Source organism: Phyllobates terribilis, unplaced genomic scaffold, assembly GCF_046119375.1.
Source record: "Phyllobates terribilis strain yellow unplaced genomic scaffold, ASM4611937v1 Scaffold_4__5_contigs__length_816908805, whole genome shotgun sequence".
In the NCBI taxonomy this organism is placed as follows: Eukaryota; Metazoa; Chordata; class Amphibia; order Anura; family Dendrobatidae; genus Phyllobates; species Phyllobates terribilis.
This window is the reverse complement of record NW_027362764.1, coordinates 693,572,691-693,595,665: the sequence shown is the minus strand read 5'-3', so window position 1 is coordinate 693,595,665 and position 22,975 is coordinate 693,572,691. Positions and strand designations below refer to the sequence as shown.

Below are 22,975 nucleotides of genomic sequence, written 5' to 3'. Positions count from 1 at the left end.
GAGGTTACAGGGGTGGGGGGTCAGCCTGTCAGTGCTCAGACCATACGCATTACTGCAGAGGTTACAGAGGTGGGGGGTCAGCCTGTCAGTGTTCAGACCATATGCATTACTGCAGAGGTTACAGGGGTGGGGCGTCAGCCTGTCAGTGCTCAGACCATACGCATTACTGCAGAGGTTACAGGGGTGGGGGGTCAGCCTGTCAGTGCTCAGACCATACGCATTACTGCAGAGGTTACAGGGGTGGGGGGCAGCCTGTCAGTGCTCAGACCATACGCATTACTGCAGAGGTTACAGGGGTGGGGGGTCAGCCTGTCAGTGCTCAGACCATACGCATTACTGCAGAGGTTACAGGGGTGGGGGGTCAGCCTGTCAGTTCTCACACCATATGCATTAGTGCTGAGGTTACAGGGGTGGGGGGTCAGCCTGTCAGTGCTCAGACCATACGCATTACTGCAGAGGTTACAGAGGTGGGGGTCAGCCTGTCAGTTCTCACACCATATGCATTAGTGCTGAGGTTACAGGGGTGGGGGGTCAGCCTGTCAGTGCTCAGACCATACGCATTACTGCAGAGGTTACAGGGGTGGGGGGTCAGCCTGTCAGTGCTCAGACCATATGCATTACTGCAGAAGTTACAGAGGTGGGGGGTCAGCCTGTCAGTGCTCAGACCATACGCATTACTGCAGAGGTTACAGAGGTGGGGGGTCAGCCTGTCAGTGCTCAGACCATACGCATTACTGCAGAGGTTACAGAGGTGGGGGGTCAGCCTGTCAGTGCTCAGGCCATACGCATTACTGCAGAGGTTACAGAGGTGGGGGGTCAGCCTGTCAGTGCTCAGACCATACGCATTACTGCAGAGGTTACAGGGGTGGGGGGTCAGCCTGTCAGTGCTCAAACCATACGCATTACTGCAGAGGTTACAGAGGTGGGGGGTCAGCCTGTCAGTGCTCAGACCATACGCATTACTGCAGAGGTTACAGAGGTGGGGGGTCCGCCTGTCAGTGCTCAGACCATATGCATTACTGCAGAGGTTACAGGGGTGGGGGGTCAGTCTGTCAGTGCTCAGACCATATGCATTACTGCAGAGGTTACAGGGGTGGGGGGTCAGTCTGTCAGTGCTCAGACCATACGCATTACTGCAGAGTTTACAGGGGTGGGGGGGTCAGCCTGTCAGTGCTCAGACCATTTGCATTACTGCAGAGGTTACAGGGGTGGGGGGGTCAGCCTGTCAGTGCTCAGACCATAAGCATTACTGCAGAGGTTACAGAGGTGGGGGGTAAGCCTGTCAGTGCTCAGACCATAAGCATTACTGCAGAGGTTACAGAGGTGGGGGGTCAGCCTGTCAGTGCTCAGACCATACGCATTACTGCAGAGGTTACAGGGGTGGGGGGTCAGTCTGTCAGTGCTCAGACCATAAGCATTACTGCAGAGGTTACAGAGGTGGGGGGTAAGCCTGTCAGTGCTCAGACCATAAGCATTACTGCAGAGGTTACAGAGGTGGGGGGTAAGCCTGTCAGTGCTCAGACCATAAGCATTACTGCAGAGGTTACAGAGGTGGGGGGTCAGCCTGTCAGTGCTCAGACCATAAGCATTACTGCAGAGGTTACAGAGGTGGGGGGTAAGCCTGTCAGTGCTCAGACCATACGCATTACTGCAGAGGTTACAGGGGTGGGCGGTCAGCCTGTCAGTGCTCAGACCATACGCATTACTGCAGAGGTTACAGGGGTGGGCGGTCAGCCTGTCAGTGCTCAGACCATATGCATTACTGCAGAGGTTACAGGGGTGGGGGGTCAGCCTGTCAGTGCTCAGACCATACGCATTACTGCAGAGGTTACAGGGGTGGGCGGTCAGCCTGTCAGTGCTCAGACCATACGCATTACTGCAGAGGTTACAGAGGTGGGGGGTCAGCCTGTCAGTGCTCAGACCATACGAATTAGTGCAGAGGTTACAGGGGTGGGCGGTCAGCCTGTCAGTGCTCAGACCATACGCATTACTGCAGAGGTTACAGGGGTGGGGGGTCAGCCTGTCAGTGCTCAGACCATTTGCATTACTGCAGAGGTTACAGGGGTGGGGGGTCAGTCTGTCAGTGCTCAGACCATACGCATTACTGCAGAGGTTACAGGGGTGGGCGGTCAGCCTGTCAGTGCTCAGACCATATGCATTACTGCAGAGGTTACAGGGGTGGGGGGTCAGCCTGTCAGTGCTCAGACCATATGTATTACTGCAGAGGTTACAGGGGTGGGCGGTCAGCCTGTCAGTGCTCAGACCATATGCATTACTGCAGAGGTTACAGGGGTGGGGGGTCAGCCTGTCAGTGCTCAGACCATATGCATTACTGCAGAGGTTACAGGGGTGGGGGGTCAGCCTGTCAGTGCTCAGACCATTTGCATTACTGCAGAGGTTACAGGGGTGGGGGGTCAGTCTGTCAGTGCTCAGACCATACGCATTACTGCAGAGGTTACAGGGGTGGGCGGTCAGCCTGTCAGTGCTCAGACCATATGCATTACTACAGAGGTTACAGAGGTGGGGGGTCAGCCTGTCAGTGCTCAGGCCATGCGCATTACTGTAGAGGTTACAGGGGTGGGGGGTCAGCCTGTCAGTGCTCAGACCATACGCATTACTGTAGAGGTTACAGGGGTGGGGGGTCAGCCTGTCAGTGCTCAGACCATACGCATTACTGCAGATGTTACAGGGGTGGGGGGTCAGCCTGTCAGTGCTCAGACTATACGCATTACTGTAGAGGTTACAGGGGTGGGGGGTCAGCCTGTCAGTGCTCAGGCCATACGCATTACTGTAGAGGTTACAGGGGTGGGGGGTCAGCCTGTCAGTGCTCAGACCATACGCATTACTGTAGAGGTTACAGGGGTGGGGGGTCAGCCTGTCAGTGCTCAGACCATACGCATTACTGCAGATGTTACAGGGGTGGGGGGTCAGCCTGTCAGTGCTCAGACCATATGCATTAGTGCTGAGGTTACAGAGGTGGGGGGTCAGCCTGTCAGTGCTCAGACTATACGCATTACTGCAGAGGTTACAGGGGTGGGGGGTCAGCCTGTCAGTGCTCAGACTATACGCATTACTGCAGAGGTTACAGAGGTGGGGGGTCAGCCTGTCAGTGCTCAGGCCATACGCATTACTGTAGAGGTTACAGGGGTGGGGGGTCAGCCTGTCAGTGCTCAGACCATACGCATTACTGCAGATGTTACAGGGGTGGGGGGTCAGCCTGTCAGTGCTCAGACCATACGCATTACTGCAGAGGTTACAGGGGTGGGGGCTCAGCCTGTCAGTGCTCAGACCATACGCATTACTGCAGAGGTTACAGGGGTGGGGGGTCAGCATGTCAGTGCTCAGACCATACGCATTACTGCAGAGGTTACAGGGGTGGGGGGTCAGTCTGTCAGTGCTCAGACCATACGCATTACTGCAGAGGTTACAGGGGTGGGGCGTCAGCCTGTCAGTGCTCAGACCATACGCATTACTGCAGAGGTTACAGGGGTGGGGGGTCAGCCTGTCAGTGCTGAGACCATACGCATTACTGCAGAGGTTACAGGGGTGGGCGGTCAGCCTGTCAGTGCTCAGACCATACGCATTACTGCAGAGGTTACAGAGGTGGGCGGTCAGCCTGTCAGTGCTCAGACCATACGCATTACTGCAGAGGTTACAGGGGTGGGCGGTCAGCCTGTCAGTGCTCAGACCATATGCATTACTGCAGAGGTTACAGGGGTGGGGGGTCAGCCTGTCAGTGCTCAGACCATACGCATTACTGCAGAGGTTACAGGGGTGGGCGGTCAGCCTGTCAGTGCTCAGACCATACGCATTACTGCAGAGGTTACAGGGGTGGGCGGTCAGCCTGTCAGTGCTCAGACCATTTGCATTACTGCAGAGGTTACAGAGGTGGGGGGTCAGCCTGTCAGTGCTCAGACCATACGCATTACTGCAGAGGTTACAGGGGTGGGCGGTCAGCCTGTCAGTGCTCAGACCATACGCATTACTGCAGATGTTACAGGGGTGGGGGGTCAGCCTGTCAGTGCTCAGACCATACGCATTAGTGCAGAGGTTACAGGGGTGGGCGGTCAGCCTGTCAGTGCTCAGGCCATACGCATTACTGCAGAGGTTACAGGGGTGGGGGCTCAGCCTGTCAGTGCTCAGACCATATGCATTACTGCAGAGGTTACAGGGGTGGGCGGTCAGCCTGTCAGTGCTCAGACCATATGCATTACTGCAGAGGTTACAGGGGTGGGGGGGTCAGCCTGTCAGTGCTCAGACCATATGCATTACTGCAGAGGTTACAGGGGTGGGGGGTCAGCCTGTCAGTGCTCAGACCATTTGCATTACTGCAGAGGTTACAGGGGTGGGGGGTCAGTCTGTCAGTGCTCAGACCATACGCATTACTGCAGAGGTTACAGGGGTGGGGGGTCAGCCTGTCAGTGCTCAGACCATATGCATTACTGCAGAGATTACAGGGGTGGGCGGTCAGCCTATCAGTGCTCAGACCATATGCATTACTGCAGAGGTTACAGGGGTGGGTGGTCAGCCTGTCAGTGCTCAGACCATATGCATTACTGCAGAGGTTACAGGGGTGGGGGGTCAGCCTGTCAGTGCTCAGACCATATGTATTACTGCAGAGGTTACAGGGGTGGGCGGTCAGCCTGTCAGTGCTCAGACCATATGCATTACTGCAGAGGTTACAGGGGTGGGGGGTCAGCCTGTCAGTGCTCAGACCATATGCATTACTGCAGAGGCTACAGGGGTGGGGGGTCAGCCTGTCAGTGCTCAGACCATTTGCATTACTGCAGAGGTTACAGGGGTGGGGGGTCAGCCTGTCAGTGCTCAGACCTTACGCATTACTGGAGATGTTACAGGGGTGGTCGGTCAGCCTGTCAGTGCTCAGACCTTACGCATTACTGGAGATGTTACAGGGGTGGTCGGTCAGCCTGTCAGTGCTCAGACCATACGCATTACTGCAGAGGTTACAGGGTGGGGGGTCAGCCGGTCAGTTTTCAGACCATACGCATTACTGCAGAGGTTTCAGGGGTGGGCGGTCAGCCTGTCAGTGCTCAGACCATACGCATTACTGCAGAGGTTACAGGGGTGGGGGGTCAGCCTGTCAGTGCTCAGACCATACGCATTACTGCAGAGGTTACAGGGGTGGGCGGTCAGCCTGTCAGTGCTCAGACCTTACGCATTACTGGAGAGGTTACAGGGGTGGTCGGTCAGCCTGTCAGTGCTCAGACCATACGCATTACTGCAGAGGTTACAGGGGTGGGGGGTCAGCCTGTCAGTGCTCAGACCATGCGTATTACTGCAGAGGTTACAGGGGTGGGGGGTCAGCCTGTCAGTGCTCAGACAATACGCATTAGTGCAGAGGTTACAGGGGTGGGCGGTCAGCCTGTCAGTGCTCAGACCATATGCATTACTGCAGAGGTTACAGAGGTGGGCGGTCAGCCTGTCAGTGCTCAGACCATACGCATTGCTGCAGAGGTTACAGGGGTGGGCGGTCAGCCTGTCAGTGCTCAGACCATACGCATTGCTGCAGAGGTTACAGGGGTGGGCGGTCAGCCTGTCAGTGCTCAGACCATACGCATTACTGCAGAGGTTACAGGGGTGGGCGGTCAGCCTGTCAGTGCTCAGACCATACGCATTACTGCAGAGGTTACAGGGGTGGGGGGTCAGCCTGTCAGTGCTCAGACCATTTGCATTACTGCAGAGGTTACAGAGGTGGGGGATCAGCCTGTCAGTGCTCAGACCATACTCAGTACTGCAGCGGTTACAGAGGTGGGGGGTCAGCCTGTCAGTGCTCAGACCATATGCATTACTGCAGAGGTTACAGGGGTGGGGGGTCAGTCTGTCAGTGCTCAGACCATATGCATTACTGCAGAGGTTACAGGGGTGGGGGGTCAGCCTGTCAGTGCTCAGACCATACGCATTACTGCAGAGGTTACAGGGGTGGGGGGTCAGCCTGTCAGTGCTCAGACCATATGCATTACTGCAGAGGTTACAGGGGTGGGGGGTCAGCCTGTCAGTGCTCAGACCAAACGCATTACTGCAGAGGTTACAGGGGTGGGGGGTCAGCCGGTCAGTGCTCAGACCATATGCATTACTGCAGAGGTTACAGAGGTGGGGGATCAGCCTGTCAGTGCTCAGACCATACTCAGTACTGCAGCGGTTACAGAGGTGGGGGGTCAGCCTGTCAGTGCTCAGACCATATGCATTACTGCAGAGGTTACAGGGGTGGGGGGTCAGTCTGTCAGTGCTCAGACCATATGCATTACTGCAGAGGTTACAGGGGTGGGGGGTCAGCCTGTCAGTGCTCAGACCATACGCATTACTGCAGAGGTTACAGGGGTGGGGGGTCAGCCTGTCAGTGCTCAGACCATATGCATTACTGCAGAGGTTACAGGGGTGAGGGGTCAACCTGTCAGTGCTCAGACCATACGCATTACTGCAGAGGTTACAGGGGTGAGCGGTCAGCCTGTCAGTGCTCAGACCATACGCATTACTGCAGAGGTTACAGGGGTGGGGGGTCAGCCTGTCAGTGCTCAGACCATATGCATTACTGCAGAGGTTACAGGGGTGGGTGGTCAGCCTGTCAGTGCTCAGACCATACGCATTACTGCAAAGGTTACAGGGGTGGGGGGTCAGCCTGTCAGTGCTCAGACCATATGCATTACTGCAGAGGTTACAGGGGTGGGGGGTCAGCCTGTCAGTGCTCAGACCATACGCGTTAGTGCAGAGGTTACAGGGGTGGGCGGTCAGCCTGTCAGTGCTCAGACCATACGCATTACTGCAGAGGTTACAGGGGTGGGGGGTCAGCCTGTCAGTGCTCAGACCATACGCATTACTTCAGAGGTTACAGAGGTGGGGGGTCAGCCTGTCAGTGCTCAGACCATACGCATTACTGCAGAGGTTACAGGGGTGGGGGGTCAGCCTGTCAGTGCTCAGACGATACGCATTACTGCAGAGGTTACAGGGTTGGGGGGTCAGCCTGTCAGTGCTCAGACCATACGCATTAGTGTAGAGGTTTCAGGGGTGGGCGGTCAGCCTGTCAGTGCTCAGACCATACGCATTAGTGCAGAGGTTACAGGGGTGGGCGGTCAGCCTGTCAGTGCTCAGAACATACGCATTAGTGCAGAGGTTACAGGGGTGGGCGGTCAGCCTGTCAGTGCTCAGACCATACGCATTACTGCAGAGGTTACAGGGGTGGGGGGTCAGCCTGTCAGTGCTCAGACCATACGCATTACTGCAGAGGTTACATGGGTGGGGGCTCAGCCTGTCAGTGCTTAGACCATACGCATTAGTGCAGAGGTTACAGGGGTGGGGGGTCAGCCTGTCAGTGCTCAGACCATACGCATTAGTGCAGAGGTTACAGGGGTGGGGGGTCAGCCTGTCAGTGCTCAGACCATACGCATTAGTGCAGAGGTTACAGGGGTGGGGGGTCAGCCTGTCAGTGCTCAGACCATACGCATTAGTGCAGAGGTTACAGGGGTGGGCGGTCAGCCTGTCAGTGCTCAGACCATACGCATTACTGCAGAGGTTACAGGGGTGGGGGGTCAGCCTGTCAGTGCTCAGACCATACGCATTACTGCAGAGGTTACAGGGGTGGGCGGTCAGCCTGTCAGTGCTCAGACCATACGTATTACTGCAGAGGTTACAGGGGTGGGGGCTCAGCCTGTCAGTGCTCAGACCATACGCATTACTGCAGAGCTTACAAGGGTGAGGGGTCAGCCTGTCAGTGCTCAGACCATACGCATTACTGCAGAGGTTACAGGGGTAGGTGGTCAGCCTGTCAGTGCTCAGACCATACGCATTACTGCAGAGGTTACAGGGGTGGGGGGTCAGCCTGTCAGTGCTCAGACCATACGCATTACTGCAGAGGTTACAGGGGTGGGCGGTCAGCCTGTCAGTGCTCAGACCATACGCATTACTGCAGAGGTTACAGGGGTGGGTGGTCAGCCTGTCAGTGCTCAGACCATACGCATTACTGCAAAGGTTACAGGGGTGGGGGGTCAGCCTGTCAGTGCTCAGACCATGCGCATTACTGCAGAGGTTACAGGGGTGGGCGGTCAGCCTGTCAGTGCTCAGACCATACGCATTACTGCAGAGGTTACAGGGGTGGGCGGTCAGCCTGTCAGTGCTCAGACCATATGCATTACTGCAGAGGTTACAGGGGTGGGGGGTCAGCCTGTCAGTGCTCAGACCATACGCATTACTGCAGAGGTTACAGGGGTAGGGGTTAGCCTGTCAGTGCTCAGACCATACGCATTACTGGAGAGGTTACAGGGGTGGGCGGTCAGCCTGTCAGTGCTCAGACCATACGCATTACTGCAGAGGTTACAGGGGTGGGGGGTCAGCCTGTCAGTGCTCAGACCATACGCATTACTGCAGAGGTTACAGGGGTGGGGGTTAGCCTGTCAGTGCTCAGACCATACGCATTACTGCAGAGGTTACAGGGGTGGGCGGTCAGCCTGTCAGTGCTCAGAACATTTGCATTACTGCAGAGGTTACAGGGGTGGGCGGTCAGCCTGTCAGTGCTCAGACCATATGCATTACTGCAGAGGTTACAGGGGTGGGGGCTCAGCCTGTCAGTGCTCAGACCATACGCATTACTGCAGAGGTTACAGGGGTGGGGGCTCAGCCTGTCAGTGCTCAGACCATACGCATTACTGCAGAGGTTACAGGGGTGGGGGGTCAGCCTGTCAGTGCTCAGACCATATGCATTACTGCAGAGGTTACAGGGGTGGGGGGTCAGCCTGTCAGTGCTCAGACCATATGCATTAGTGCAGAGGTTACAGGGGTGGGCGGTCAGCCTGTCAGTGCTCAGACCATACGCATTACTGCAGAGGTTACAGGGCTGGGGGGTCAGCCTGTCAGTGCTCAGACCATATGCATTACTGCAGAGGTTACAGGGGTGGGGGCTCAGCCTGTCAGTGCTCAGACCATACGCATTACTGCAGAGGTTACAGGGGTGGGGGGTCAGCCTGTCAGTGCTCAGACCATATGCATTACTGCAGAGGTTACAGGGGTGGGGGGTCAGCCTGTCAGTGCTCAGACCATACGCATTAGTGCAGAGGTTATAGGGATGGGGGGTCAGCCTGTCAGTGCTCAGACCATACGCATTAGTGCAGAGGTTACAGGGGTGGGCGGTCAGCCTGTCAGTGCTCAGACCATACGCATTAGTGCAGAGGTTACAGGGTTGGGGGGTCAGCCTGTCAGTGCTCAGACCATATGCATTACTGCAGAGGTTACAGAGGTGGGGGCTCAGCCTGTCAGTGCTCAGACCATACGCATTACTGCAGAAGTTACAGAGGTGGGGGGTCAGCCTGTCAGTGCTCATACCATACGCATTAGTGCAGAGGTTACAGGGGTGGGGGTTCAGCCTGTCAGTGCTCAGACCATATGCATTACTGCAGAGGTTACAGGGGTGGGCGGTCAGCCTGTCAGTGCTCAGACCATACGCATTACTGCAGAGGTTTCAGGGGTGGGGGGTCAGCGTGTCAGTGCTCAGACCATACGCATTACTGCAGAGGTTACAGAGGTGGGGGGTCAGCCTGTCAGTGCTCAGACCATACGCATTACTGCAGAGGTTTCAGGGGTGGGGGGTCAGCGTGTCAGTGCTCAGACCATACGCATTACTGCAGAGGTTACAGAGGTGGGGGGTCAGCCTGTCAGTGCTCAGACCATATGCATTACTGCAGAGGTTACAGGGGTGAGGGGTCAGCCTGTCAGTGCTCAGGCCATACGCATTACTGTAGAGGTTACAGGGCTGGGGGGTCAGCCTGTCAGTGCTCAGACCATAAGCATTACTGCAGAGGTTACAGGGGTGGGGGGTCAGCCTGTCAGTTCTCAGACCATATGCATTAGTGCTGAGGTTACAGGGGTGGGGGGTCAGCCTGTCAGTGCTCAGACCATACGCATTACTGCAGAGGTTACAGGGGTGGGGGATCAGCCTGTCAGTGCTCAGACCATACTCAGTACTGCAGCGGTTACAGAGGTGGGGGGTCAGCCTGTCAGTGCTCAGACCATATGCATTACTGCAGAGGTTACAGGGGTGGGGGGTCAGTCTGTCAGTGCTCAGACCATATGCATTACTGCAGAGGTTACAGGGGTGGGGGGTCAGCCTGTCAGTGCTCAGACCATACGCATTACTGCAGAGGTTACAGGGGTGGGGACTCAGCCTGTCAGTGCTCAGACCATATGCATTACTGCAGAAGTTACAGGGGTGGGCGGTCAGCCTGTCAGTGCTCAGACCATACGCATTACTGCAGAGGTTACAGGGGTGGGCGGTCAGCCTGTCAGTGCTCAGACCATACGCATTACTGCAGAGGTTACAGGGGTGGGGGGTCAGTCTGTCAGTGCTCAGACCATACGCATTACTGCAGAAGTTACAGGGGTGGGGGCTCAGCCTGTCAGTGGTCAGACCATACGCATTACTGCAGAGGTTACAGAGGTGGGGGGTCAGCCTGTCAGTGCTCAGACCATGCGCATTACTGCAGAGGTTACAGGGGTGGGCGGTCAGCCTGTCAGTGCTCAGACCATACGCATTACTGCAGAGGTTACAAGGGTGGGGGGTCAGTCTGTCAGTGCTCAGACCATACGCATTACTGCAGAAGTTACAGGGGTGGGGGGTCAGCCTGTCAGTGGTCAGACCATACGCATTACTGCAGAGGTTACAGAGGTGGGGGGTCAGCCTGTCAGTGCTCAGACCATACGCATTACTGCAGAGGTTACAGAGGTGGGGGGTCAGCCTGTCAGTGCTCAGACCATATGCATTACTGCAGAGGTTACAGGGGTGAGGGGTCAGCCTGTCAGTGCTCAGACCATATGCATTACTGCAGAGGTTACAGGGGTGGGGGGTCAGCCTGTCAGTGCTCAGACCATACGCATTACTGCAGAGGTTACAGGGGTGGGGGGTCAGCCTGTCAGTGCTCAGACCATATGCATTACTGCAGAGGTTACAGGGGTGGGCGGTCAGCCTGTCAGTGCTCAGACCATACGCATTACTGCAGAGGTTACAGGGGTGGGGGGTCAGCCTGTCAGTGCTCAGACCATACGCATTACTGCAGAGGTTACAGGGGTGGGGGGTCAGCCTGTCAGTGCTCAGACCATACGCATTACTGCAGAGGTTACAGGGGTGGGGGGTCAGCCTGTCAGTGCTCAGACCATACGCATTACTGCAGAGGTTACAGGGGTGGGGGGTCAGCCTGTCAGTGCTCAGACCATACGCATTACTGCAGAGGTTACAGGGGTGGGGGGTCAGCCTGTCAGTGCTCAGACCATACGCATTAGTGCAGAGGTTACAGGGGTGGGCGGTCAGCCTGTCAGTGCTCAGACCATATGCATTACTGCAGTGGTTACAGGGGTGGGGGGTCAGCCTGTCAGTGCTCAGACCATACGCATTACTTCAGAGGTTACAGGGGTGGGGGGTCAGCCTGTCAGTGCTCAGACCATACGCATTACTTCAGAGGTTACAGGGGTGGGGGGTCAGCCTGTCAGTGCTCAGACCATATGCATTACTGCAGAGGTTACAGGGGTGAGGGCTCAGCCTGTCAGTGCTCAGACCATACGCATTACTGCAGAGGTTACAGGGGTGGGCGGTCAGCCTGTCAGTGCTCAGACCATACGCATTACTGCAGAGGTTACAGGGGTGGGGGGTCAGCCTGTCAGTGCTCAGACCATACGCATTACTGCAGAGGTTACAGAGGTGGGGGCTCAGCCTGTCAGTGCTCAGACCATACGCATTACTGCAGAGGTTACAGAGGTGGGGGGTCAGCCTGTCAGTGCTCAGACCATACGCATTACTGCAGAGCTTACAAGGGTGAGGGGTCAGCCTGTCAGTGCTCAGACCATACGCATTACTGCAGAGGTTACAGGGGTGGGGGGTCAGTCTGTCAGTGCTCAGACCATATGCATTACTGCAGAGGTTACAGAGGTGGGGGGTCAGCCTGTCAGTGCTCAGACCATACGCATTACTGCAGAGGTTACAGGGGTGGGCGGTCAGCCTGTCAGTGCTCAGACCATACGCATTACTGCAGAGGTTACAGGGGTGGGCGGTCAGCATGTCAGTGCTCAGACCATTTGCATTACTGCAGAGGTTACAGAGGTGGGGGCTCAGCCTGTCAGTGCTCAGACCATACGCATTACTGCAGAGGTTACAGGGGTGGGCGGTCAGCCTGTCAGTGCTCAGACCATACGCATTACTGCAGAGGTTACAGGGGTGGGCTGTCAGCCTGTCAGTGCTCAGACCATACGCATTAGTGCAGAGGTTACAGGGGTGGGCGGTCAGCCTGTCAGTGCTCAGACCATACGCATTACTGCAGAGGTTACAGGGGTGGGGGGTCAGCCTGTCAGTGCTCAGACCATACGCATTACTGCAGAGGTTACAGAGGTGGGCGGTCAGCCTGTCAGTGCTCAGACCATACGCATTACTGCAGAGGTTACAGGGGTGGGGGGTCAGCCTGTCAGTGCTCAGACCATATGCATTAGTGCAGAGGTTACAGGGGTGGGGGGTCAGCCTGTCAGTGCTCAGACCATATGCATTACTGCAGAGGTTACAGAGGTGGGGGCTCAGCCTGTCAGTGCTCAGACCATATGCATTAGTGCAGAGGTTACAGGGGTGGGCGGTCAGCCTGTCAGTGCTCAGACCATACGCATTACTGCAGAGGTTACATGGGTGGGGGCTCAGCCTGTCAGTGCTCAGACCATACGCATTAGTGCAGAGGTTACAGGGGTGGGGGGTCAGCCTGTCAGTGCTCAGACCATACGCATTAGTGCAGAGGTTACAGGGGTGGGGGGTCAGCCTGTCAGTGCTCAGACCATACGCATTAGTGCAGAGGTTACAGGGGTGGGGGGTCAGCCTGTCAGTGCTCAGACCATACGCATTAGTGCAGAGCTTACAGGGGTGGGCGGTCAGCCTGTCAGTGCTCAGACCATACGCATTACTGCAGAGGTTACAGGGGTGGGCGGTCAGCCTGTCAGTGCTCAGACCATACGCATTACTGCAGAGGTTACAGGGGTGGGCGGTTAGCCTGTCAGTTCTCAGACCATACGCATTACTGCAGAGGTTACAGGGGTGGGGGGTCAGCCTGTCAGTGCTCAGACCATACGCATTACTGCAGAGGTTACAGGGGTGGGGGGTCAGCCTGTCAGTGCTCAGACCATATGCATTACTGCAGAGGTTACAGGGGTGGGTGCTCAGCCTGTCAGTGCTCAGACCATACGCATTACTGCAAAGGTTACAGGGGTGGGGGGTCAGCCTGTCAGTGCTCAGACCATACGCATTACTGCAGAGGTTACAGGGGTGGGGGCTCAGCCTGTCAGTGCTCAGACCATACGCATTACTGCAGAGGTTACAGGGGTGGGTGGTCAGCCTGTCAGTGCTCAGACCATACGCATTACTGCAAAGGTTACAGGGGTGGGGGGTCAGCCTGTCAGTGCTCAGACCATACGCATTACTGCAGATGTTACAGGGGTGGGTGGTCAGCCTGTCAGTGCTCAGACCATACGCATTACTGCAAAGGTTACAGGGGTGGGGGGTCAGCCTGTCAGTGCTCAGACCATTTGCATTACTGCAGAGGTTACAGGGGTGGGGACTCAGCCTGTCAGTGCTCAGACCATATGTATTACTGCAGAGGTTACAGGGGTGGGCGGTCAGCCTGTCAGTGCTCAGACCATACGCATTACTGCAGAGGTTACAGGGGTGGGGGGTCAGCCTGTCAGTGCTCAGACCATACGCATTACTGCAGAGGTTACAGAGGTGGGGGGTCAGCCTGTCAGTGCTCAGACCATGCGCATTACTGCAGAGGTTACAGGGGTGGGCGGTCAGCCTGTCAGTGCTCAGACCATACGCATTACTGCAGAGGTTACAGGGGTGAAGGGTCAGCCTGTCAGTGCTCAGACCATACGCATTACTGCAGAGGTTACAGAGGTGGGGGGTCAGCCTGTCAGTGCTCAGACCATATGCATTACTGCAGAGGTTACAGGGGTGGGCGGTCAGCCTGTCAGTGCTCAGACCATACACATTACTGCAGAGGTTACAGGGGTGAGGGGTCAGCCTGTCAGTGCTCAGACCATACGCATTACTGCAGAGGTTACAGAGGTGGGGGGTCAGCCTGTCAGTGCTCAGACCATATGCATTAGTGCAGAGGTTACAGGGGTGGGGGGTCAGCCTGTCAGTGCTCAGACCATACGCATTAGTGCAGAGGTTACAGGGGTGGGCGGTCAGCCTGTCAGTGCTCAGACCATACGCATTACTGCAGAGGTTACAGGGGTGGGCGGTCAGCCTGTCAGTGCTCAGACCATACGCATTACTGCAGAGGTTACAGAGGTGGGGGGTCAGCCTGTCAGTGCTCAGGCCATATGCATTACTGCAGAGGTTACAGAGGTGGGGGCTCAGCCTGTCAGTGCTCAGACCATACGCATTACTGCAGAGGTTACAGAGGTGGGGGGTCAGCCTGTCAGTGCTCAGACCATATGCATTACTGCAGAGGTTACAGGGGTGGGGGGTTAGCCTGTCAGTGCTCAGACCATACGCATTACTGGAGAGGTTACAGGGGTGGGGGTTAGCCTGTCAGTGCTCAGACCATACGCATTACTGCAGAGGTTACAGTGGTGGGGGTTAGCCTGTCAGTGATCAGACCATATGCATTACTGCAGAGGTTACAGAGGTGGGGGGTCAGTCTGTCAGTGCTCAGACTATACGCCGTGCACTGCATCAAATTGGTCAGCATGGCTGTCATCCCAGAGGGAAGCCTCTTCTAAAGATGATGCACAAAAAAGCCTGCAAAGAGTTCGCTGAAGACAAACAGACTAAGGACATGGATTACTGGAACCATGTCCTGTGGTCTGATGAGACTAAGATAAACTTATTTGGTTCAGATGGTGTCAATCGTGTGTGGTGACAACCAGGTGAGGAGTACAGAGACAAGTGTGTCTTGCCTACAGTCGAGCATGGTGGTGGGAGTGTCATGGTTTGGGGCTGTATGAGTGCTGCTGGCTGTGGGGAGCTACAGTTCATTGCGGGAACCAGGAATGCCAACATGTACTGTGACAAATTGAAGCAGAGCATTATCCACTCCCCTTCGGAGACTGGGCCGCAGGGCGGTATTCCAACATAACAACCCCAAGCACCTCCAAGACGACCACTGCCTTGCTAAAGAAACTGCGGGTAAAGGTGCTGGACTGGCCAAGCATGTCTCCAGACATAAACCCTACTGAGCATCTCTGGGGCATACTCAAAAGGAAGGTGGAGGAGAGCAAGGTCTCCAATATCCACCAGCTCCGTGATGTCGTCATCGATGAGTAGAAGACTATTCCAGTGGCGCCTGTTAAGCTGAAGTGAGCTCCATGAGCAAGAGAGTTAAGTCAGAAAATATTGGTGACTACACAAAATATTGACTCTTTGGGCACTCACCTTTCTTCCTTGTGCTCCAGCTCTGCTGTGTCCTGTTCTGTCGGAGGCCGGGGGAGGGATGTGGCACCGGAGTACGCACGTGCCCATACCGTGCTGTCCGGCGCCATTTTGCTGAAGACACACTGCAAATGTGTCTTCAGTAAAATGGCGCCAGATAGTGCTATGCGCATGCGCCTATTCCGATGCCTCACTCCTGCCCCGGTCTCCAGCTAAGTGAGGCGCCACGGCAATTCTCCTCCCGGTCAGGTAAGTATGTATGGCGCTGGAGATCGCGGTATGTGTTCAGTGTCTACGCATACAGTGATCTCTGGCGCCGTACACTCCTCTTACCTGTTTAACGGCTCCATGCGTGCTTCTGTCTGGAGCCAGACTATGTAGGCGTGTCGCACTTGCGCAGTCTATAAAGGCTTCAGACAGAGATGCGCATCCCCGGTTATATTATAGATAGGTAGATAGATAGATTCATGTATAAAATTGACAGACTGCTACAGAAGGGGTGTACAATCTGCAGGAAGACATGAAGACCCCTATTGAGTCCACTGTATACCCCATGATTTCTGAGGACCAGGGAGCAATCTAGTCCAAGTAAAATTTACATTTTGTTTTCATTCACCATCATTTGCGAGAAGCAATGCCTTTAATGTCAGTGTACGCCATTTTACCGAAACCTGAAAGTGTTTTCATATACAGCACTGTGCAGATGTTTTAGCCTAGTGTGGAAGGAATGCCGCATAGTAAGAATGTGTTCAGAAATAGAAGTGTTAGTAGTTTATTTTTATCAAACTACAAATTGAATATTCAAAAGAGAAATCTAAATGAAGTCAATATTAACTGTGACCGCTCTTTGTTACAATGCAGCATCAAAGCATCAGTTCCTCTAGGTACACTTGTACTTGTGCCCAGTTTTTGAAGGCAGGAGGTTGTTCCAAACATCTTGGAGAACTAACCACAGATCTTCTGAGGTTGAAAGGTTGTGTAAATTGGTCTGTGTAGTAACACTTCTATTTGTGAAAGCATTCCTACTTTGCAGCATTTTTCTCCTTCCCCCATAACGGCACCATGGAGAGAGGGGATCCGCCCTTCAAGGACAGGAAACCTACAGATAAAAGAGCGGTGCCTCTCTCCCGCATCAGTTGGTTTCCTGTCCTTGACGGGATCCTACAGTTCCAGAGGAGGCATACCTGTGGGGTGCCTGAAGATGGACGTCATGGGATGCCAGTCCCGGCCAGTCCGATCCAGGCAGCGGGGGTCCCCCTGCCTCGGCTGGTGCGGTGTCCTGAGGCGCCACCGCTGGGGTCAGTGGGCCTTTAGGGTGTGCAGAGGGGGGTCCAGAGAAAGAGGACAGTGCCTGTCGAGGCCGCCGAGGTGCTGCGCTGGACCCCCCTGGTTGCGGCAGGTGGGAGCGCGGCCCGGCGGCGTTCTTTTCAACTTCCGGGTCTCCCGCGCATGCGGGGCGCCCCCGGATGACACGGAGCCGCAAGGCATCACTGGGTAACCGGTCTGCGCAAGTGCGGGCATCCTCCCGCAGGTGCGGGGGAGGAAAGGGCGCCAGGTGACCACAGGCACTATGGGAGGGAGGAGCTGCTTATCTCCCAGTGCCTTAAAAGACAGCGGAGGACGCCAGGAGCTGCTTATCCAGCTCTGGCACGCTGTCAGGGAAAAAAAAATAAAAAATTAATTGTATATATTTACAAATTAATTATACACGGAAGGAAAAAAAAAAAATGGGGAAAGTATGAGTGACCAACCGCTGCCTGAGGTGCATGAGATGCATCCTCAGTCGCCACCACCACCGCCAACCCATCGAGAGAAAAAGCCGGAAGAAACGGGGCACCGGGACCATAACAGTGGAAGCGGGCGCTCCGGCAGATCGTCGCAGTGCAGCAAGGACTCTACCTCAGCATCCTCCAGGAGTACTCCGTCTACAAAGATGGCTCCACCTCCTGAACCGGTACCCGCTCTTCCGTCTGGTTGGTAAGTGAGCTTCGTGAAAGTCCACCTTGTAACTAGGGGCCCTCGCTTTCTCTCTTTTTTGTCTCTTATAGGGAAAAAAGCACAGGGAAAACAAAGAATAGGACCTGTGCACTATGCACGGAAGCCTTACCCACTATTTGGGATAAGAGACTCTGCAGCTCCTGCATTGAGCAAACTATATGCGAGGGAACCCCGAGATTTGCCTCTGAACTTCGAGACCTGATTAAATCGCAGGTCGAAAACACCACTAAATCTTTTCAGGGGGGCAAAAGGTTAAGGAAAACTAAAAACATATCCCCCAAGTCCGGATCTAGCAGTTCTGGGGATGGCGGAGATTCGGACACTTCCACCTCTTCCTCATCCTCTTCCTCGTCTTCAGATAGAGGAGGACGGAGTTGCATCCATATCGAGGAAACAGATAGCCTTATTAAGGCAGTCAGGTCTACCATGAGGTTAGCAGATCCCCGGCCCAAAAAATCTATCCAAGACGTAATGTTCAGTGGTCTACAGCAAAAAAAGAGGAGATATTTTCCACTAAATGAACATGTTTACTCTCTGATTAAGAAAGAGTGGAAAAGGAAGGGCTTCCTTTCCCCTAAACGAAAATACCCGTTTGAGGATCCTGCATGTTCCTTTTGGGAGAAAGCGCCAAAACTGGATGTCGCCATAGCTAAAGCCTCAAAGAAATACTCCCTCCCATTTGAGGACATGGGCGTCTTAAAAGACGCCATGGATAAAAAGGCAGACACCTTCCTAAAGGGTTCCTGGTAAGCCGCCGGGGGGGGTTAAAACCTGCGGTAGCTGCCGCATGTACAGCCAGATCATTAATGGTCTGTCTGGATCAGCTTGAAGCACAACTGAGGCAGAAAACATCTAGAGGCACAATTCTTGAATCTATCCCGATAATGAAAGGGGCAGCGGCCTTCCTAGCTGACGCTTCGGCGGATTCCGTCAGATTAGGTGCTAGAGCGGCATGGCTCGCTAATGCGGCTAGACGAGCCCTCTGGCTCAAATCTTGGCCCGGGGACCTACAGACTAAATCTAGGTTATGCTCCATCCCCTAAGAGGGCGAGTTCCTATTTTGGCCCGCCCTTGATGACATGTTGGATAAAGCAGGGGACAATGAGAAGCGGTTCCCTATCCTGTCTAACACTGCTTACAGGAAACCTTTTTGGAGTAAAAGGTTTATCCGTAGAAAACCCCCTAAAGAGCAGGACAGGTGGGAAGACAGGAGAAGGAAGACCAAAGGGTTCCTATTTAATAAACCCTCCAATGATAGCAGAAAGCCCCCCCAGTGAAGTTTTGCCCCGGGTGGGGGGAAGGCTATCAGGCTTTCTCCCGGCCTGGGAGCTAATATCCAACAGCTCATGGATTCTGAGCCTAATACAATAGGGCCTGAAACTCCAGTTCCTCAAATTCCCTCAGCAAAACTTTGTCATGACCCCTGAAAGGTCCTCAAACGAGGAGCAACTGGCCTTGGAGCAGGAAATCCGGGGACTAGTAGGGTAGGCCGTTCTTCAGGAGGTCCCGGGGGGGAGGAAGGCATGGGCTTCTATTCTCCATTATTCCTGAGAAAAAAAACTGATGGGACGTACAGGACGATTGTGAATCTAAAAAAGCTGAACAAACTTTTGAAGGTGGGAGCCTTCAAGATGGAAACAATAAAATCGTCAGTAAAAATGTTGTTTCCCGATTGTTTCATGGCCGTCCTGGATTTAAAAGACGCTTATTATCACGTCCCGATACACAAAGACTACTGGAAGTTCCTCAGAGTAGCAGTTCCTATGGGTGGAGTGGTCAAACACTTTCAATATACGGCCCTCCCATTCGGCATCGCCATAGCCCCAAGGGTTTTCACCAAAGTTGTTGCAGAGGTGATGGCTCATCTAAGGGAACAGAACACTCTGGTCATCCCATACCTAGACGACTTCCTGGTAATAGGCAGCTCCTTCCTAGACTGCAAATCTCATCTGGAAAAAGTCATGGATTCCTTGACTCGCTTAGGATGGCTTTTGAATCTGGAAAAGTCCAAAACAGAACCATGCGAAATACAGGAATACCTAGGCATCGTGCTGGATTCAAAAAGACAGGAGTGTCGTCTCCCCTCAGAGAAAATCCACAAAATCATAGGCCAGATATCACGGGCAAAGTCCCACCCGTCTATGTCCCTTTGGAAAGCCATGTCCCTTCTAGGGTCCCTGACAGCATGTTTTCCGGCCGTCCAATGGGCTCAAATACATACCAGGACCCTGCAGTGGGAAATCCTAGAGGCAGAAAAATCCCTAAAAGGGCATTTGGAAGGGCAGTTAATGCTATCTGCAGTAACCACACTTTCCCTAGAGTGGTGGGGGGACATGAACAAGCTAGCCCGGGGGATTCCTTGGATAATCCCGACACCGCAGATCCTGACCACAGATGCAAGTCCCAGGGGCTGGGGGGCTCACCTCAACAACCTGGTAGCTCAGGGGGTCTGGACAAAACGCCTAAAGCTAGTTTCATCAAACATGAAGGAGCTCCTAGCAGTAAAGCGGGCACTCCGGGAGTTCATGCACACACTACAAGGACACCACGTGAGGGTCTTTTCAGACAACCGAGTAGTAGTGGCATACCTAAACCACCAGGGGGGTACACGGTCTCATTCTCTAATGCAGGTGGCAGAGGTCATCTTTCGCTTAGCCGAGAGAAACTTACAATCCCTATCAGCCCTACACATAAAAGGGATAGAAAATCGCACCGCAGACTTTCTGAGTCGGACACAACTAAAGCAGGGTGAATGGGAGTTAAGTCAGTCAGCCTTTCGGGAGATTGTATGAATGTGGGGTCGTCCCTCCATAGATCTGTTCGCCCACAATCGGAACAAGAAAACACACTCTTTTTGCTCCCTAGACCCCCAAAGTGAACCCCGTAGCCGTGGATGCCTTCACGATCCCGTGCAGTTACCCTCTAGCTTACACTTTTCCTCCGACCGCTCTGATACCAGCTGTTCTGAGGAAAATCAGGAAAGAGAAAGCGAGGGTAATTTTGATAGCCCCCTTTTGGCCGAAGAGGGCATGGTTTTCATGGCTGAGGAGGTTATCAATCTCCGATCCATGGGTTCTTCCGGAGCTTCTGGACCTTCTTTCTCAGGGTCCGGTTCTCCATCCTCGGGCTTCAGGCTTACACTTGACAGCCTGGAATTTGAGAGGGCTCTTCTGAAGGACAAAGGTTTCTCCCCAAATCTTATCACAACACTACTTCAAAGTAGAAAACCAGCGACCACCAAACTGTACGGGAAAACCTGGAAGAAATTCCTTTCAGTCTCAGGTTCCAGGTTGGGTGGGGAGATTCCATTGACAGCTATCCTGGAATTTTTACAGAGGAGTTTGGAGCAGGGCCTGGCCACAAGTACCTTAAAAGTTCAAGTTGCGGCCCTAGGAGCGCTCTACAATTTTGACCTAGCTGGGGATAGATGGGTATCTAGGTTTATTAAAGCATCAGCTAGATCCCGCCCTATCCCATCCCAGAATACTACACCCTGGGATTTAAACTTGGTCCTTTCAGCTTTAACGGAGGCCCCCTTTGAACCTCTGTCGGAAGCATCCCTAAAAATTCTGTCCCTAAAAACAGCACTCTTGGTAGCTCTCACATCCGCACGTAGGGTTAGTGATATTCAGGCCCTATCAGCAGGCCCCCCCTTCACTCAAATCTTGGAGGATAGGGTTACTCTGAAAACCGACCCTGCCCATCTACCAAAAGTGGCATCAAGATTTCACAGGTCCCAGGAAATCACCCTCCCTTCTTTCTGCCCTAACCCTAGGAACACGAAAGAGAAGTTCTTGCATACACTAGACATCAGAAGGTGCCTAATTCGATACCTAGAGGCAACACAAGAGTGTAGGCAGGATAGTTCTCTCTTTGTTTGCTTTCAGGCCCTCGTAAGGGGAAGAAAGCTTCTAAGGGCACGCTGGCCAGATGGATAAAGGAGGCCATCACGCTATCGTACTCCTCACTTGGGGAAGCGGCCCTGGAGAAACTGAAGGCCCACTCAACAAGAGCGGTGGCAGCCTCCTGGGCGGAGAAGGCCGGTGCTACGATAGAGCAGATATGTAGAGCGGCAACCTGGTCTTCTCCCTCTACCTTCTTCAATCACTACCTGCTAGATTTAACCTCTTCTTCAGACCTTACTTTCGGGAGAAGGGTTCTGGAAGCGGTGGTCCCCCCCTAATGAGTCACTTTTCTGTAATTCTCTCCGTGGTGCCGTCATGGGGGAAGGAGAAAGACGTAGTTACTTACCGGTAACGGGATTTCTAAGAGCCCATGACGGCACCCATACATTCCCTCCCTTCACGTGTGGGTGCGCACACTTATTAGTTACTTGTTGTAGGCACGTGGTGTCTCTGACGAGGTCTTAAATTGTAAAGTTTTGTGTTACTAACCTGGTGGTCCTCTCATGCTCTGTAAACAACTGATGTGGGAGAGAGGCACCGCCCTTTTATCTGTAGGTTTCCTGTCCTTGAAGGGCGGATCCCGTCTCTCCGTGGTGCCGCCATGGGCTCTGAGAAATCCCGTTACCGGTAAGTAACTACGTCTTTTTCCACCTCTGCCTATAACTTTTGCACAGTGCTGTACATTTTCCCATACACTTTTGGAAACACCTGAGTTAATAGAGGAGAGTGTTGTGTTCAGGAGCCTCATCTCTTGGACAGAATGGAGAGCAGTTACATAGGGGGTCTCCCGCTCTAGGGGACCTGTCCTATCCTGCATTACATATACAAATCATTGGTTTGAGGACACTGTGTAATGCTTAGTTTCCACTGTGGTGGGGCTGCAGGAAACTGAAGACTTACAGACCGGTTTCCCTACGCCTTACAGCCGATCACTGGGATTCACAGCAAGGAGATACATTGCAATCAGCTTATTGTCTTCTAAGAAGTTGGGACTATGAAAGTGGAGACCCCCTTTAATCCAGTGGTGGTGTCACAGTGTATGGGCAGAGGACAAGGGCCATGTTCTTTTAGCCTATTGACTATGATCAGATTTTGCTCCTGATTTACCAGACTCCTTGATCGGTTGTATCCGGCCCTTGTATATAACCACTATTGTATTACAAGATGTACTAATCCTGAATCTTGCTTTACAGTAAGGGCCTGAGGACTATTCCCGAGGCTGAAATTGGTCTAGCCGTTATCTACATGTCAACAGAAAAATATTGCAATCCTCGGCAAGGCTCGGCGGATAGAGACGAGGCCGGTAAGGTCGCACTCCAGATATTTCTCTGCAGAAAGTAGATGAACTTTCATCTATATATATATTGTACAGTTGCCCTCTGCAGTGCTAAAGCATGTACATATGACATATATGTAATATGAATAGCATTACTGCTCTGGATAATAAGAAAAAAAAAAGGGAGATGCTAGCACATAATTTGGCCAATTCATGTATGACCAGCAGCCAATGAGAAGGTAATCTCTGATTTTCTAGGAGCCTATCTAGTGTGAACACTCTCCTAGGCTAAAGCCTGCATTTATGGGTAGGCTCTCTGAGTCTGACCGAGCACTCCACACTCCAGCTTGTGGCGATTTTAATTGCAGCAGAATCCTACCTACCCATCATATAAAA

General features: G+C 53.8%; 1 protein-coding gene across 3 annotated transcripts in view; it reads left to right on the top strand.

The window, feature by feature from the left end:
* NBN (nibrin) overlaps window positions 1-22,975 on the top strand; it is a 135,435-nt gene that overhangs the window by 79,886 nt on the left and 32,574 nt on the right. For all 3 annotated transcript variants that reach the window (XM_073679564.1, XM_073679562.1, XM_073679563.1), the window contains exon 8: window positions 22,497-22,606. In XM_073679564.1, the coding sequence (XP_073535665.1) occupies window positions 22,497-22,606 (110 nt within the window). The remainder of the gene's footprint in view (window positions 1-22,496; window positions 22,607-22,975) is intronic.